The 17,347-nt window shown below is 35.8% G+C and overlaps 2 protein-coding genes across 4 annotated transcripts; one reads left to right on the forward strand and one right to left on the reverse strand.

The window, feature by feature from the left end:
- The first annotated feature begins 7,309 nt into the window (after nt 1–7,309).
- On the forward strand, nt 7,310–13,730 carry LOC103401902 (uncharacterized). Its single transcript, XM_008340623.4, has 7 exons — nt 7,310–8,455; nt 8,643–8,856; nt 9,629–9,696; nt 9,873–11,529; nt 11,645–11,793; nt 12,261–12,447; nt 12,540–13,730. The coding sequence occupies exons 2-7, from the start codon at nt 8,706–8,708 to the stop codon at nt 13,178–13,180; spliced, it is 2,853 nt and encodes a 950-aa protein (XP_008338845.3). The 5' UTR covers nt 7,310–8,455; nt 8,643–8,705; the 3' UTR covers nt 13,181–13,730.
- Nucleotides 13,731–14,318: 588 nt separating this feature from the next.
- Nucleotides 14,319–16,403, reverse strand: LOC103401903 (uncharacterized). 3 transcript variants are annotated; one of them, XM_008340624.4, is made up of 5 exons: nt 16,247–16,400; nt 15,985–16,103; nt 15,563–15,652; nt 14,952–15,025; nt 14,319–14,831 (listed from the first exon to the last, which is right to left on the reverse strand). In XM_008340624.4, exons 3-5 carry the CDS (start codon nt 15,632–15,634, stop codon nt 14,579–14,581), a joined length of 399 nt encoding a protein of 132 aa, XP_008338846.2. In that variant the 5' UTR covers nt 15,635–15,652; nt 15,985–16,103; nt 16,247–16,400; the 3' UTR covers nt 14,319–14,578. The 3 variants fall into 3 exon arrangements, with proteins under 3 accessions (XP_008338846.2, XP_008338847.2, XP_028961527.1); XM_008340625.4 differs by lacking the exon at nt 15,985–16,103 and having other exon boundaries at nt 16,247–16,403; XM_029105694.2 differs by lacking the exon at nt 16,247–16,400 and having other exon boundaries at nt 15,985–16,215.
- Nucleotides 16,404–17,347: the final 944 nt, after the last annotated feature.

Here is a 17,347-nt window from a genome sequence, read left to right on the forward strand (position 1 = left end):
TGATTATTGATATGATTCTATGATTATTAATATGAAATTATGAAATTATTTTTTAGGGTAAATATTCTTGATTATTGATTAATTAATTGAATTATTACATAATGTATACAATTATTCATTTGATTAGGTGAATTTAATTTTTATTTATTGAATAATTTGTATACTTATTGGTATTGATTAATTGAATTGTTGGTTGGATTAGTTATTATGCATATTAGTATAGTCTACTCTAGGATTAAGAATCTAAGATTTTTTTTTCTTTCCATTTTATAGTTATGTAATGGAATGATATTATAAGAAACAATGCTTAAATCCTTCTTCAAACATTTCGAGTAGTCGTTCTCTTTCAAATATTCCGAGTTGTCCTCTTCCTCCTTCAAATATTCCAAGAAGTCATCCGTCGAATATTCTGAGTAGTTCACAACAAAGTGAGGCCATTGAGTTGGATGAAATATTGGCTAATCTTCCCGCAGATCCTGGACATAGACGTTGAATGCTTGATTATCCATCTAATTATCATGAAGCAATTTGTAGACACTATCTCTAAAATGATCATTGTCAACCTAGAGACCACATCTTGCCAAGAAAAGTTAGTAACAATAAATGTTTTATCACCGGTTGTTTTGATAAGTTTAAGTGGTTGGAGTATATAGTATATCAAAAGATGCTGCATTTTGCTGTTATTGCTATCTTTTCAAATGTGATTTCGATCAAATGGGTAGCACTGAAAGTGATGTCTTTACTGAGTAAGGGTTTACAAATTGAAAGAAAGGACCTGAAAATCTTCGAGTCCATGAGAGAGGTGTTGGAAGTCTTCATAATAAAATTGTACAACAAGCTAGAGATTTGATGACGCAAAAACAACATATTGAAACATTTTTTATTAAGCAAATTGATGAAGCTCGCATTAATTATCATACTTTATTGAGTGCCTCACTTGAGTGTACAAGATGGTTGTTGGGACAAGGTTTACCTTTTCATGGCCACGATGAATCATTGAAATCAAACAATAGGGGTAATTATTTGGAGCTTATGCAATTTTTTTTCAAGCATAATGAGAAAGTTAGGAAGGTTGTGTTTGAGAATGCTCCAAAGAATTTTAAGTATACTTCTTTTGATATTAAAAAAGATATTGTATGTGCTTGTGCCATTGAAACTATAGATGCAATCACTAAAGATATGGAAGATGCATTTTTTTTTCTCTTTTGGTTGATAGATCACGTGATACTTCAACTAAAGAGCAAATGGCGGTAGTATTGCGTTATGTGAAAAAAAAAAAAGTAATTGAAAGGGTTTTGGGTGTGCAGTATGTCTTCTCTACAACTAGTAGCTCGCCTGAAGAGACTATTGAGAGATTCTTTGCTACAACAAATTTAAGCATGTCCAAATTACGGAGACAAGGCTATGATGAAGCTAGTAATATGAAAAGTGATCTAAATGGCCTTAAAAAAAGATTTTGAACAAGTATCCTTAAGCATTTTATGTTCATTGTTTTGCACACCAACTTCAACTAGCTATTGTAGTTGTTGCAAAGGGAAGTGAGGGTGTCACCATTTTCTTCAACAATGCTAGTATTTTGGTCAATACTATTGGGATCATTGTGTAAGCATCGTGATGCATTTAGAGCGACAACAAGAACAAATTAAAAAAGCTCTTGATATTGGTGATCTTGAAACGGGTAGAGGGTTAAATCAAGAGAGTAATCTCATGCGTCATTGTGATACACGTTGGAACTCACATTATAGTACTATAGTTAGTATTATTGTTATGTTTGAAGACGTGGTGGAGGTGCTTGAATGGATTAAAGATGATACCAACCAAGACAATTTCGGTGAAGCGAGTAAGTTATTCCATGACATACAAACTTTTGATTTCGTGTTTCACATTTTTTTGATTTGGTGTTTCACCTTTTTTTTATGAGACTCATATTGAGAATTACAAATGAGTTATCACAAGCATTACAAAAGAAAGATCAAGATATTGTGAACGTAAGATCCCACATCGACTAGGGGAGTGATCCTTATATGTATATTCTCATCCCTACCTAGCACGAGGCCTTTTAGGAGCTCACTGGCTTCGGAGTTCATCGGAACTCGGAAGTTAAGCGAGTAGCGCACGAGAGCACTCCCATGATAGGTGACCTATTGGGAAGTTCTCGTGTGAGTTCCTAGAAACAAAACCGTGAGGGCGTGGTCGGGGCCCAAGGCGGACAATATCGTGCTACGGCGGTGGAGAGGGAATGGGATGTGGTGGACCCCGGGTCGGGATGTGACAGTGAATGCGAGTAGTGGGAGTATTCAAGCAAAGACTACAATCCTTGAGAAATGATGACTTTGGGGACTTGCTTGATGGTGTACAAAAGTTTTGTGATGAACATGATATTGTCGTTCCTAACATGGAAGGTTTGTTCCTAACATGAATGATTTGCATTTCGTACCCGAAAAATCAAGGTGTAAAGCTCCAAGACTCACAAACTTTCATTACTATCGTGTGGACCTCTTGAAGTCCTTGATATGCAACTAAAGGAATTGAATGATTGCATCAATGAGGTAAACACCGAGTTGCTTCTTTGTATGGCATGTTTGAGTTCGGTGAAGAATTTTGCATCTTTTGACAAAGCAAAAATTGTTCGTCTAGGCCAACTTTATCCTCAAGATTTTGATTGTATGGACCTCATGAATTTTCCAATTCAACTTGACAATTACATTCACGATATGAAGATGCATAGTGAGTTTTCTTCATTAAGAGGAATTGGTGATCTTGCAAAGGAGTTGGTGAAGACCGGGAGGTGTGCAAGCTACATGTTAGTATATAAGCTTCTTACATTGGTTTTGGTGTTACCGGTTACAACTGCTTCGGTGGATAGAGCTTTTTTGCTATGAAAATTGTGAAAACACCATTGCGTAACAAAATGGGAGATCATTGGTTGAGTGATAGCATGTTTATTTACATTGAGAGAGATGTTGAGTGATAGCATGTTTATTTACATTGAGAGAGATGTATTTGCTTTTATTGATAATGAGCCTATTATGCAACGTTTTCATGATATAAAACCTCGCTGACAACAATTGTAATTTGTTTGTATTGATAAATTATGGAACCTCGCACTCTTTTAACTTTTCCCCTCCCCCCGTCAATTCCTGGCTTCGTCATTGGGCCTCGATGAAAATCTTGTCAAAGTTTTCAACACGGTTGAACGAAAATGAGTATCCTGCACTAACATAATTAATTAGATTTGTAGTTCAATATCGAAGGAAAAAGAATATCACGTATCAACATAATTAATTAGATTTGTAGTTCAATATTAAAATACTTATATTCATATTCATGACAAATACAAGATGTATCTTATATTAAGACAATTTCATAACTCAATCGATCGCTTAAATGTTGTTAATTAAAACAATTATTTTTGGTCAAACAAAGTAAGTGCATAGATGGTTGTTTTTCTTCATTAGGAGGGATGTTTCGACGTGTAATCTCTTTCAACATTTCAAAAAGAAATAATGTAAAATAGGTGATTTATTAGATTAACGGATAGAGTTTAGGTAACTCGTTAACTTAGCGGATTGAATTTGGATGGCCTGTTAAATTAACGGGTCAGGTTGAACACGATCCAAATCCAATAAACCGAACCCGTTTACAGGTCTATTGACTATCGCCAAAGTTTACACAAAAATCTACAACACTTTCACATGTATTTAACAAAACCTAAAATTTTCCTTGGTGATTATTTGGTGTAAATTTTGTTTTTCATGTCAATATCTCTTTTAGTACTGCAGATACTTCTTTTATGTTGTATATTGCTTAAGTTCTTAAGGTTATTATTAACTTCGCTTCTTTTCAACAAAAAGAAAAGACATAACTTTTCTGAGGGTCAGGGGGTGGTACTTTCTTTACAGCCCACCTTCAATTAAAATTCAAATTTTAGCCTTCATTTGATATAATTACTTGACAAAGCGTTAAAATTGGGTCAAAGATACTCATACTGTCTTAATTCAATTTAGTTTCGACCTCTTTCATTCACTTTATGTTAGTAGAGTGGAAAAGGTTTTGAGGTATATGATCAAGCCATTATCCATGAATATACCAAATACCAATTGATAGGATATGCTAATAATAATGTGTAGGGTTTTTTTCAAGGTTGGTCTCTGAAATTAGACATTTCAATCAAAATGGTCCATGAAACAGGAAATCTGTCAATTTGATCACCAAAAATGGCTGTCAGAAATTAATATGGTCGTTCCCGTTAGCTTTCCGTCAAATTTTCTATTAGTGTGTTGATGAGATATATGAATGAATCTCACTTATTCAATTATATGTCGCCATGTAGATTCATCATAAATTTTTTTTTTTTTTAAGATTGAAAAACTAAAAATGACAAAACTTAAAAAAAAAAAAACAAAAAACAAAAAACAAAAAAAATCCTCCTTAGAATCTCTACCACTGCTTCCTTCCCTCTCTTTAATATATGGATGGATTCAAGTCGTTATAAAGGAAAGCTGTAGTGAGACATGAACAAACTGTCCGTCCGGCTTGTTTGAAAGATATATATATATATATATATAATTTAATCCCTCCATTCCAATTAGGCATATTTGTTGATTTGCTCTCTAAATTTATATGGAGTTGCTAATTTCCCCTGAACTTTAATTTTAGCTGATTACCTCTTGAACTTTTATAATTAGCCAATTTCCCCTTTGAACTTTAATTTTAGCAGATTACCCCCTTGAACTTTTATAAATAGCCAATTTTTGTCCTGCGTTAGATTTTAAAAGTTTACATCCAATTTTTCATCCATTTTGATCACGGAAACAACACATGACAACTATATGAGAGCAAAAGTGATGAAAAATTGGGTATATGAAAAATTGAATGAAAGTTTTTAAAATCTAATGTCAAAGGGGAATTGGCTATTTATAAAAATTCAGGAGGAATAATCGGCTAAAATAAAAGTTCAAGTGGGAAATTGACTAATTTAAAAAGTTTAAAGGGATAATTGGCTCGCAGCTGCATACAAATTTAGAGGTCAAATCAACAAATACATCTTCCGATCAATATATCTTTCAAACTTGAAGCCAGACAGTTAGTTTGTTCATGCCTTACTGCAGGCTTCCATTATAACGACTTGAATCCATCCATATACTAATGATGCGAAGGACAACCGCAACGTTTTACCACCAAACCGCTGACACAGCTTTTAATCGTCATTCACTGTTTTCTAAAGTACCTTTCTCTTTTCTTTTTTTTTTTTTTTTTTTTTCATAGGAAAATATGTAACACTGTTAAATTTGCTTGCAAAACTATGTTTCAGTATATAGATAATGCGCAATATATACAAAACTTTGTGGATTTGTATTAGTTATTCGACTCGTGTCTACTCAATTTTCTTTAGCGTTGATTGTGTTATAACTTATTTCTATGGTTTGATTACTTAGGCTATAACCAAAATTTACTTATTCTTTTGTACAATATTTACTTATTAGATCTTAGAGGTGTAGTGTATTAAAGATTTATGCAAAATTTTGTTGAGTTTTTAAAGTGATAGATTTTCACGGATTTAGTAAACTTTACTACTCTAAACTTCATAAAATTTCATAGACTTTTAATATATATACTTTTATGAAAAGTAAAAAAGTTAAATGATAAACTTTTGCATAATTCTATGGAGTTCTATGCTATAGTTTAAAATTTCGTGGATTGTCATGAATTTTTTAATGACCAATTTATTAATATGCATTATTATGTTTTAGTTTTCATTATCGAAATGGTGATCATGACCATGACAAAGTAGTCTTACAAGGTGATGGAAGTGTCACGTGTTGATTGTTGGCAAGAAGGTGATAGTAAAGTTGGTGTTTTTGGTGGTTGCCATAATAGCATGGGTGGTGATTGTGGCGGCGGGTAATGTTCGAGTGGTAAATGAATACCACAAGAATTTCATAAACTTTTTAGAGATCATAAAAAGTCTTTATTCCATTAAACTCCATATGCAATATACCTCAGCGTCGAATTGGTTAATCATTGTACATTTTAGGTTTTGAGTAACCAATGAAAGAAGTCTAAACTTGAGGTTTATTTTATACTCTACTTAATAATAATCAACCATGTCAACAAATAAACGCTATCAAAGTTGAATAAAATTGAGTAGTATAAGTGAGAATATGTTTATGCTGAACTCATGATATACAATAAAGAACAATGGAATATCGACTTTGGACTAAAAGAATAGAGGAAGCTGCTATCAAACTATCAAAGAGAGAAAAAAATTGGATGTCATCACGGACTATGCCGCCCTCAGACATTACTTCTGCAAGGTTTTGTCTCTCATTTGGTCAAACATTGATGACATATTTGATAACAATAATTACTAAAGATAGTATAAAACAATGTTCAGTTGTATTGTATCTGATTTGATTAAGAGTATTTGCCATTAAATTTGAACGATTTCTTTACTTGAGGTTTTGAGTTCCATTAATCTTTCTTAATAAAGAAAATTATAACATTGGTCATTGAATTTTAGTTAAATTGAATTTTGGTTCTTAAACTAAAAATTTGAGAGCATTAGTGTTTGATTTTGTAACAATGTGAAGTAATGTCGTTTTGGTAAATAGTACATTTTTGCTCATCCCTTAAAGTGGGGAGTGCTCACCCCACATTAGTTTCTGTAAGATTAGTTTTGTTTATTAATCTAAGATTATGAATATTGAAATTTAAACTAATTTAAGAGTAATCAACGGGGGTAGCATCTCACTCATTTTTTGGGTGAATAAAATTGCTCTTTTTGGCTAAATTCGTTAAGCTTCAGTCCCTCATTTGTCTCTTTAAAACTTTATTTTGGATAAAAATTCTAACCGTGTTACTTAGGCCAACCCTATATTTCGAGAAATTAACAAACTAGTATTCGTATTTAAAAACTTATAGTTTAGAGACCAAAACTTTGACCAAGCGAAAATTCATACACCAATTTCTCTTTTTAATACTTGTTTGGCTGGTGCTGTACACACGTTTTTTTTTTTTAGCTTTCGACGTACTTTGTAAACTTTTGTCATTTAATCATCTTTAATTTATTCAACCCGATTATGAAAAATTAAAAACAACATGTGAACAGTGAAAGGTAAAAAACACTATCCGTGACTAACATCACCTTACTTGCTTTTCTTGGATGAAACTCAAAAAAAAAAAAAAAAAAAAAAAAAAAGTCTAGTTTGTATCAATGTGTCCGTGTGTTTGTCTCAACGCTCAGAAACTCCCTCTCTCAGAAGCGTACACGACACAACTTGGTACATACATTTTCCTGTACAGCTCCAAAGTAAAGGTTTTTAGGGAAAGAGAAAGTCAGAGAGTGTGGGGAGTGGGATGGTGGTGAGTAGTGGCGACTTTGATGATGGTCTGGAACAGCAGAGAGGAGAGAAAATGGAGAGAGAGAGAGAGAGAGAGAGAGCCCAAACTTTTCTTCAATACAAAGCCTCCCTTCAATGGAATGGACCCCATCAAAAATGAAGCCTAACCCCAACTGTCACGTACTCTTCTTCTACTCTCTCTCTAACCCAACGCCACCAGCAAACATTGTAAAGCTTTTGTCTTTCCCTTTCCCACCATCGCTTCCCTCTTCTCTCCCTCCACTTTTCTCAGTCTTTAATGGCTGCTCATTTCACCATTCTCCTTAAAAAATAGTGGGTCGGTGCTGGATTACCATTTCCACCCCCTTTTTGGCTGTAAAAAAAGATGCCCACAAGTTTTCAAAAAAATAAAAAGATGCCCACTTAGCTAAAAATTAGAGAAGCCTTTGTTTTTCACCATTGTTTGGTTCAATTTTCTTGAATTTAATCTGGGTTTTCTCCAAAACTTCTCATATTTTCAGCACTGGAGATAATTCTGCAAAAAAAAAAAAAAATATTGGGCTGGATTTTGGGTGTTTCAAAAGAGTCGTTTTCAATGCTGCATTGCACTAAGCTGAAACTTTCATGCTGTGCTGTTGTTTTTTTTTAATAAGAAAAACAAAAAACACCAGACGCGTGCCTGAATTTTTCTGAATTATCAATTCCATCGTGCAGAGCTCATGAATTTTGGATCGAATTTCTGAAAAGGAGAATTGGGTTTCTCTCAAACTTTTGTGCATCTCAAGCTTCTGATCAATTCTCCAACATCATTGCTACTTTTGTTCCCTGAAATTTGAGGGGTGAATTTTTTGCCTTTGACCCCATTTGTGATGATCATAAGAATTGAGGAGGCATAATTGTCTTTGATAAGTCTCTTCTTCCAAGTGAAGGCCAAATTGCAGTAAATTTGAGCTTTTAGGAGTGAAAAAAGAAGGCTTTTGGTATCTTAAGCTTCGCTCTGTGAGAAAACTTGAGGAATTGGAATTGGAATCTGTTTGGTTTATGCAACAGACTTTTTATCCAGCTGCATTTCTGTTCTTTCGCTGTATCGAATTCGAGCCTCTGAATTTGAGGTAATTCCTTCATGCATGCCAAATTTTAATGATTAGAGTACTATCAGCATCTCTTGTATTTGATCCTTTTTGGAGTCAAATTTTGCCATGATTTGGTAGACATTTCTTTATCTTTGAAGTTTTATGTATCATTCAACTGCTGTTTGTTGAGTTTTTGGTTTTTCTGTTTGTTGGGGGTTTCTTGTAGCCGGAAGAGTGACAGATTTTGGATGTACAAAGCCTGTTAAAGTTAAATATTCATCCCTTAGTTATGGCAAAGAAGTCCCAGAAACGCTCTGTGCGGTATGAGAAAGATCAGTTGGGCTGCATGTGGGGTTTGATCAGTATCTTTGACTTCCGGCACGGCCGCCCCACCTGGAAGCTGATTTCTGATAAGAGGCATGGAAGTAAGCTAGCTGTTGGTAAGAACTCAGAATTCAGCTTTAACTGGAAGTGGTATTTTCAACATCCAAGGCTTTTGTCTACTATTTGTTGCCAAGTTTTTTCATGCTGAATTGAAGTCACTGTGTGTTTTGGGCATTCTCCGGACAATTTTACTTAGTTGACATGTTTATCTGATGGGTTTTTCTTACTCTGACCTAAAATTAGGTTGGTCTTTACACGGTTCGGCTCTAGGCGGTTGGCCACCGTCTCGATTAATGCCTAGGCGTTTGAAAATTAAGAAGGGTGCCTAGACCTACTGAGGCGCTTGCCTAGACCGCCTAGGCACCCGCTTAGCCCACGCATACCTGCCTAGACACTAGCCTAGGTTGCAACTTATTTAGACAGAAAATAGATAACTTTCGTTTTACATTTTTTTTTCTTTCAATAAATTGTAAGAGACTTGTTGAATACTTAAGGGAACACACATTATATACTTGTTCTCCATGATTTCATTGTGTTCCAATAGCTCATAATATATATGTCATTCCATTTTGTAGTTTATGATAAAATCATCTATATTTTAATATAAACACACTTATTTACATGAAATATAATAGATTTAACTAAATCCGCCTAGTCTGCCTAGGCGCCCGCCTAGACCCCGCCTAGCCGCCTAGGCACTAGGTCCCATCCCGCCGCCTGACTAGCGCCTAGCATCTTTTAGAACGTTGGTCTTTAGTAAATTTGATTTGGAATCATCTAAAGGGCAATATTTCGTGTTGTCATTGAATTTCTATTCTCTTTCTGCAGGTACTGGAATTTCAAGGAATAAGTTCGAGAGTTTGAGCAATTTGGATGAAAACTTTCAAGGCACCCTTGTAAGTGTTGTTAACTTACATGCATATACCCAACTGAGCTTGTACTTTGAAATTATATGCTAGTTTCTCCCGAGAAGCAAGAGTAAGGCGGGGGGAGGGCGGAGCTGGGGAGTTTATGTAGTTATTCACTAATTGAGTGATTGTGTAACTTATAGATTCTTACTAAAATGATTCAGGATGACGATGAGAGCTCGAAAGCAATGGTGGCAGTAGATGCTTGTAAGCCTAGTGTGAAGAAACTCATGGAAGAAGAAATGTCCAGTGAGCAGGACATGAAGAAGGAGATAAGCAATGATGTAGTGGAAACTAGACAGTCTGATTCAAGCCAGAGCAGAAAGGACCACAAAAGAGCAAAGAAGACTCGCAAGAAAAGCCATGATATGGACAACCATAATTTGAATGCTTTTGAGAACTCAGAATCTGGATGCTCTTGCAATCAGAATCTAGAGCAGAAACCTAGAAGTAACGTTGGCATGGATGAGATAATAGAAGAGGTATGTTGCCAGATCCATCAGAAATATATTAATGGTGTGAATCATGATGTGAATGGTGAAGCTCCTGCGAAACCAAACTACAAGCATTCTGATTTCGAAGAGAAATTATGCGTGGCAATCAAGGAATTCACGAATCATAAGTTTACTGATGGGAAACAACTTACGGAAGATCAGAAAATCCACCACTTCAAAGAACTACTGGATGCGCTCGAGGTCTTAAGTTCAGATGAGGAATTGCTTCTGAAACTTTTGCAGGATCCAAACTCACTGTTGGCAAAACAAGTCCAAATGTTGCAGGATGCTCAGATAGAGAAAGATGAAGAATGCGTTTCCTTTGCAGAGTCCAAGTTGGCGGAACAGAAGCTTGGTGATGTTAAACAATCTGAGGAGCTTGTCAACCGTAAACGGCGGTACTTTTTCAGGAGAAAGGTCAAGCCTCAGGAAAGAAACCCAAGCAAGGAAAATGAGGACTCTGAAGCTTCAAAGATGATCGTCATTTTGAAGCCTGGGCCTCCAGCATTACAAAATTCTGAAATTGAAGATGGTACAACCCCAGAATCCCATAACAATGTAAGAAATAAAGGGCCAAGTGAAAGATCCCACTTTTTTCTCTCGGAAATAAAAAGGAAACTGAAGAATGCAATGGGAAAGCAACACCATGGGTCATCTACTGTTGGAAGTTCAAACAGACTGCCTTATGAGCGTCAAAATTCGGGAGGTAGAGACAAAGGAATTGGTAAGGAAAAACTTGAAAGTTCCTCTGGTAAAGAACATTTCTACATTGAAAGAATTGCTAAACCTTCCAGTGGTGTCAAGAGGGCAGAAAAGACTGGGAAAGTGAAAGAATCTGAAATAAGTTTGAAAAATGAAAATCATGGCCTTGCAGATGAAAGGCTATCTAAACTCTACATTGAGGCCAGGAAGCATCTCTGTGAGATGCTGAGTAATGGAGATGAAGGTGTAGATATCTCAAGACAGCAGTTTCCTAAAACCTTGGGGAGGATTCTCTCTCTTTCGGAGTACAACGTTTCACCTTTTGGCAGTCCTGGAAGGGACTTGGAGCACGGCTTTGTTACGGCACAGATGAGATTATCGGTCTATGACAAACTTTTGAAGGCCAATGAGAATAAAAGGTCTCCTAAGCGAGAGAAGAATGTCAGCCCTCTTGGTGAGGTAGCAGTAGCACACAACTTAGAGAGTCTGCCATCTGTTTCAGACAACAACGTTGATTGTAAAGTACAGCCTACTAACTCAATACCAAGCACCTCAGATAATCTGATTCATGATAATGAAGTTGAAGAAATCCATCCTTTCATCATGGATGAGAAGAACTCTGAAGGTATTGATTCTCTGAGCTGTTGAATTTACAATGACAAACATTTTGAATCTTTGATTAGTGTCTCTGCTTGCTTTTAAATTCTTTGGTATTTTAGCATTTTATAAAATTTTTGTAGGTGATGTCAAGATTGAAAAAGAAAATGAAATTGTTGTTCGGGAAGAAGCTCTCTCTGAACGCAGTGGTTCTTCAGTTGCCATAAATGACCAAAATGAGGACATGTCTGAAATTTTTAATGATAAAAGATCTTCGGAATGCTCACAACAGGTAATACTATCTTACTTTATTGTGCATATGATTTTTTCTTCTTTTATTTTCAAATTTTCACATGTGAAGAAAAACTGTGTTAAGATGAGTTACAGTTTGAAATCAACATTTTTATTGGGTAAATCAATATATTATTCTCTGAAGCTCTGAAACACATTTAAAGGTCTTTCAAGATCTACAAAAGCTATTTCATGTAATGTATATATCTAAATCTTTAAACAAATGACCAAACACATGCTTTCTTTTGTTCTCCCTAACCAAACACCAAGCTCTTATGAAAAAATGTCACCTGTAATGATGTATTATTGGATTTTCGTCTATGTCAACATATAAGGATGACGGGATGAGAGGGGCATTACTGGGCAAGACCCAAATATTAGTCTTATCTACATGTGCATTTTCTTTGGTAAACTTGCTGGTTATATCCGCCATCTCTATCCTGACAATCATTTTTACCTATCTTCCAGGATTCATATGACGAAAACCCAGTGCAATCTTCTTCATTAGCATCCCCTTCCAGCTCTTCAACCACCAAGCATGTTGAAGATTTAGAAAGTGCTATTGATATACAAGAGCGTCCAAGTCCTGTTTCAGTTCTTGAGCCACTATTCACAGAGGATGATATCAGCCCCGGGAAAACGATTTCTCGATTTGGTATGCTTCATACTAAGACAGTTGATTGACTTCAAATCGTTGTATGCTTTTTGCATTTCTCCATTAATATTAATTCATTCACTGATCTGCAGGAGAGCTACAACCACTAAAGATCGAATTTGAAGATTATGAGCCTTCAGCCACTGAGCAAGCTAACAATGCGAAAACCTTTACAGAAGGCAAGGAACTAATGTTTGATTTTGTAAAAGCAGTCATGCAAGCCTCCAGCTTCAATTGGGATGACTTCTGTATGAAGTGGCTTTCCTCTGACCAACTTATTGAGCCATCATTGTGTGATGAGGTAGAATTTTTTCCTAACCAGCTTTGCTATGAGCCGAAGCTCCTTCTTGACTGTATTAATGAAGTTCTGCTGGAGTTCTGTGGGCGTTATTATGGTTACTTCCATCGGGTGTCATCCGCGAAACCTAGTATAAGGCCAATACCAGATATGAAAACTGCTATAGATGAGGTCTGGATAGAAGTTTATTGGCATCTCCATCCACTTCCATTGCCTCGTACATTGGACCAGATTGTCACAAAAGACATGTCAAGAACTGGAACGTGGATGGACCTTCGATTTGATGCTGATATCATTGGTGTCGACATGGGTGAAGCCATTCTCCAAGAATTGATGGAAGACGCCATATTAAGCTATGTAGAAGGAAGTCTCAGAAGTGAAGATACTTCAGTTATGGCTGAGTCAAATGAAACAGAGAGCATTCTCAACTTATAAAACTCAGTCTGACTTCGATATGCCCATACCGAATACCAAGCCACCTTCTCGCTGAGGCAGTTGGAAAGCAAGTCATATATGTGCATCCAAAGGGCGAGAAGCAAAATTTTAGCTTTCTTGGAGCACCATGGATCTGGTAGGAATTGGCTTTGCAACTTTGTTAACTGAAATCATGTAGATGGTACATAATCTGTCACATGTCAAAACTAAGGCTCACGGGGCGCCGGGAGCAGCAGTCATCACCTGAAAGTCCTTGATAGCTTGGGAACCGATATTCGGTCAGAACTCGGAAACTTTTCTGCAAGTCGATTATACAAGACAGATAAGTAATTTTGAGAGTTGTTCTTATTAAGTGTAGATTTATAGAGGATTGGAGTGTTTAGTAGAGAGTGTTGTTGATTTCATTCATTGTCAACTGTGTTCTTTGTATTTTACTGTTGTATTTGAAACCTGTAAGGGTTGTTTTGTGACTGACTATTACTGGTGTTGTAATTAGCAATTACAAAGAAAATAAAAAGCTCATGCTAAGTTTGTTATGTGGATTTAACAAGTTGGATTGTAAATTTGCATTTCTGAAAAAATTATATTACATATGAAGTGGAGATTCTGTTATTTACTCCAATTGATGCAAGTTTTTTTCAATCTTAAAAGTAAATTAAGAAGTTAGCAAATTTTATTTATTTTTACTTTTACAGACGATGGTATAACGTAGACAAAATTCATATAAATTAAAGGGAGGAGGTTCGAACTTGATGTAGTGGTGGACGCATACTGCTCTAGCCAACTTGATTAAGCTCAAGTTTGCGGAAATTAACAGACATTGAATTCAATACTTTGATGTTTTTGCCCGTATTGGGTATGTTTGGGCGAGGAACTTTCAAATTTTAAGGGATTTAAGCATGGTGACGAAGAAAATGATTTTGATAGGAGTAGGAGGGTTTAAAAATGCACCACATGAGCATTTAAAAAGGCATATTTCACTAGCGCTCTTGACGATCCTGCGAAATTCATATTGCTACTTTAGATAAATCTTTTGTTTATTCTTTTTATCTTTATTTTTGAACTGAATAACTGTATTAACTGTATTAACTCTACCTTGATTTGAAACTTGTTAGGTGAATGTTACCACACAAGCCTCTTTAATAATAACGAAAAAATTATTTCTTAAGAAAGTGACTATAAATTAATACAACAATGTTGTGCAGAGCAGCTCATTTGCCTCCCGTAACACAATTTACAGATACTACACAAATTAGCATTCTCATGAATTTGTAGTTGTACATTAACTCTATGCACGAAAATTGTATGAGGTTGAGTGAAAGAGAACCAAGGCTCTAGAGATTCACTTCCGACAATGTGAGATGGCTAATTTTCTTTTCCTAAGATAAGTTGAAATGGTTACTTTTGCCTTTTCTTCGCCCGTAGAGATGGGGTTACTGGAGCTGCCGGTCTTTTCTTTGCAAACGCACTGGTTCTGCTGTCTTCTTCATCATCATCGTTGTCATAATCTCTAGCAGCTAGTGCAGACTCCTCCGCAACTTTGGCAGCATTTCTTCTTGCGGCATCCAACTTGTAATGTAATTTCCTTTCAAGGGGATCATTTGAAGGTACAAATTTGGATGGCCGGGGAACTACAGCACCTAGTCCAAGCCTGCAAAATCCAATAACGAGTTCTGCAGAAAGTCAACAACGATACATAACAGCCAATGTAAACAAACTGAAGATAATTATACTCTCTTAACCACCCAAATAAATAAATGAATCAACTTGCCTAGCAGGTCGAGCATGTATTTCAAATGGCTCATCTTCTGCAGGTTCACTCATGGTATTAAGCCATTTTTTAGCCTGCACATCAGTCAATTTTCATGCACAAAGAAAGTTAGCTTTTTGAATGTCAACAACGTTGCAAAGAACCGTATAGTACTTAAAACACCACGATTCACGACACCCCATTCATAAGGATTGTCAACCAGATTGCTATGGCATCAATAGCAAAAACAATGCCCATAAGCATAACCATGTAAAAGTCGCACAATCCTCAGCGTTATCATGTACCCAAAAAAAATCCCATTTGAAACATCCTGGGGAGGTTTCAAAATTAGTACAAATTCGAACGCCATTATTTTCTTGTCTGATAGCCAGCTACATATATTCACAACCCAATTACAGATGACAAAACAACCTTTTAGGAGTGATCACACACACACACACAAAGATACACAACTCCCAAGAAAGCAACCATTTCATATCATCAAATCTCAAATTCTAACCGATGTACATTCTATGCCAGGTTCGGGTTGCTCTAGACCATATAGACCAGACATGCTAGGAGTAACCAGAAATGTACATTGTTCATAGCACCATGGGGAAAAATCATCTCACCAAATCCAAAGCTCTATCCAATTTAACTATTCCGGGACGTTTCTTTTTCTGCGGCGTCTTGTCGATGCTCATTGCAACTCCTTGCACAGCCTGCAGAAGATAAAACAGTCTTAAATCATAAGCATACCCAACGAATACTTTCTTATTTATTAGCAAGTAAAACCCAATTCATCAAGTAACAGCTAATTAGCCAAAAGGGTTTTGGCCGAAAGCTACAATCATTCGTTTCAGTTTGAAGCATGGAACCAACAATGTGGATTGCAACCTAAAGTCTGTACCGAGCCTACAATTTCAGGGCACTTTAAAATCAAAGCTACCCTAACGGTACTGAAATATTGGCAAACCCAAATCAAATCAGAAAATCTAACAACGAAAACACCTTAACTGAAGCCGATACAAAGCTAGGGTTTTGAACAACGTACCAATTCCCAGAAAAGCCAAGATATTGGGAAGGTTTGAATTGGGTTCTGAGCAGGAGTGAGGATTTTAGGGTTTTTTTATGGCAATGGCGTGCAAAAGGCCAAGACTTTGGAAGAAAGAACTGCGAAAATAAAAGTGAAAATTTGAGATTGCAACGGCGAGGGTAAGAGATTCAAAGAGAAATAAATGGATTTTCAGAATTCGAAAAAGAGAGAGATTGATGCTTTTTACAGGTTTTTTTTTTTTTTTTTTTTTGGAAAGGACAGGTTTTCTTTTGTTGGGCTTCAACCGAACAATAGGACGCACATAAAAACTGTGGAATCTCGAAATAGAATCGAACCATGATAAATAAACCATATTGACCAAAAAATGTCAACGTAGATTCAAGAATCGGACTAAATCGTTTAATGTCAGTTTCAGTTTTTATGTTGATAGAACCGTTTAAAACTGAACTAATTAAATTTAATAGTTGTATACATGTGTTACTAAATGAGTGGTGGAAACCAAACTAGTTTCATCTAGTGCGAACGCATGAGAGCATTTCTCGATTAGGTCTTTCACTTGTACGGTTCACCTATTGAGATAAGGCACGTATTTGAAAAAAGAAGGTCATTTTCTTTCGAAGATATCCAAATTTGACATTAAAGTTTTGATTTCATATTTTTCTTGGATAGAATGATCTTAAGTTATTCAATTACATCCTGCATTTTTCTTTCCTTTTTTCCTGAACATTTTTTTTAATCTCTTGGGAAGTCACTTTTGGGCTTAAATTATTGTATTCGTACTAACATTCTTACTGGATAGCAGATGTATTTGTATGTGTATTTTCGTCTAGAACACCCCTTAGTGCTTAGTTTTGTGTATTTGAGTCTAGTTTTCAGTTTTTGAGTCAAGTTAGTGTAGATTAGCATCTCTCCTTATCTCCGTCCTAGAATGATCCCTACTTACGCATACTACAATTATCTAAAAGTAGGTTTAATTTGTGTGTTAGTTTTTACCACATCAAATCTATATAGCTTAACAATATTTTGTCTTCTACAATGTTCCTGAATCTTAGAAGGTGATCACTGTCTTCCTTCATTTAGAGAATGAGGCACTACAATGGTTTCACTGAAGAGATTGCTTGAACTCTACATCAACTGGGGAGAATTCACAAAGGCTCTTTGCCAGAAGTTTGGGTAATTGGAGTTCGAAGATTACACAAAGGGCTTGTTTGAACTCAGGCATACAGGTACACTTAGAGAATATATCACTGAGTTTCGTAGATTGGCTAATAATACAACTGATGTATGATTTATCTTATTGAAAAGTTATTCTTCAAGAGGGTTGAAACATGAGCTGAAATTTGATGTTAAACTATTAAAA

Source organism: Malus domestica, chromosome 07 (assembly GCF_042453785.1).
Source record: "Malus domestica chromosome 07, GDT2T_hap1".
NCBI lineage: Eukaryota > Viridiplantae > Streptophyta > Magnoliopsida > Rosales > Rosaceae > Malus > Malus domestica.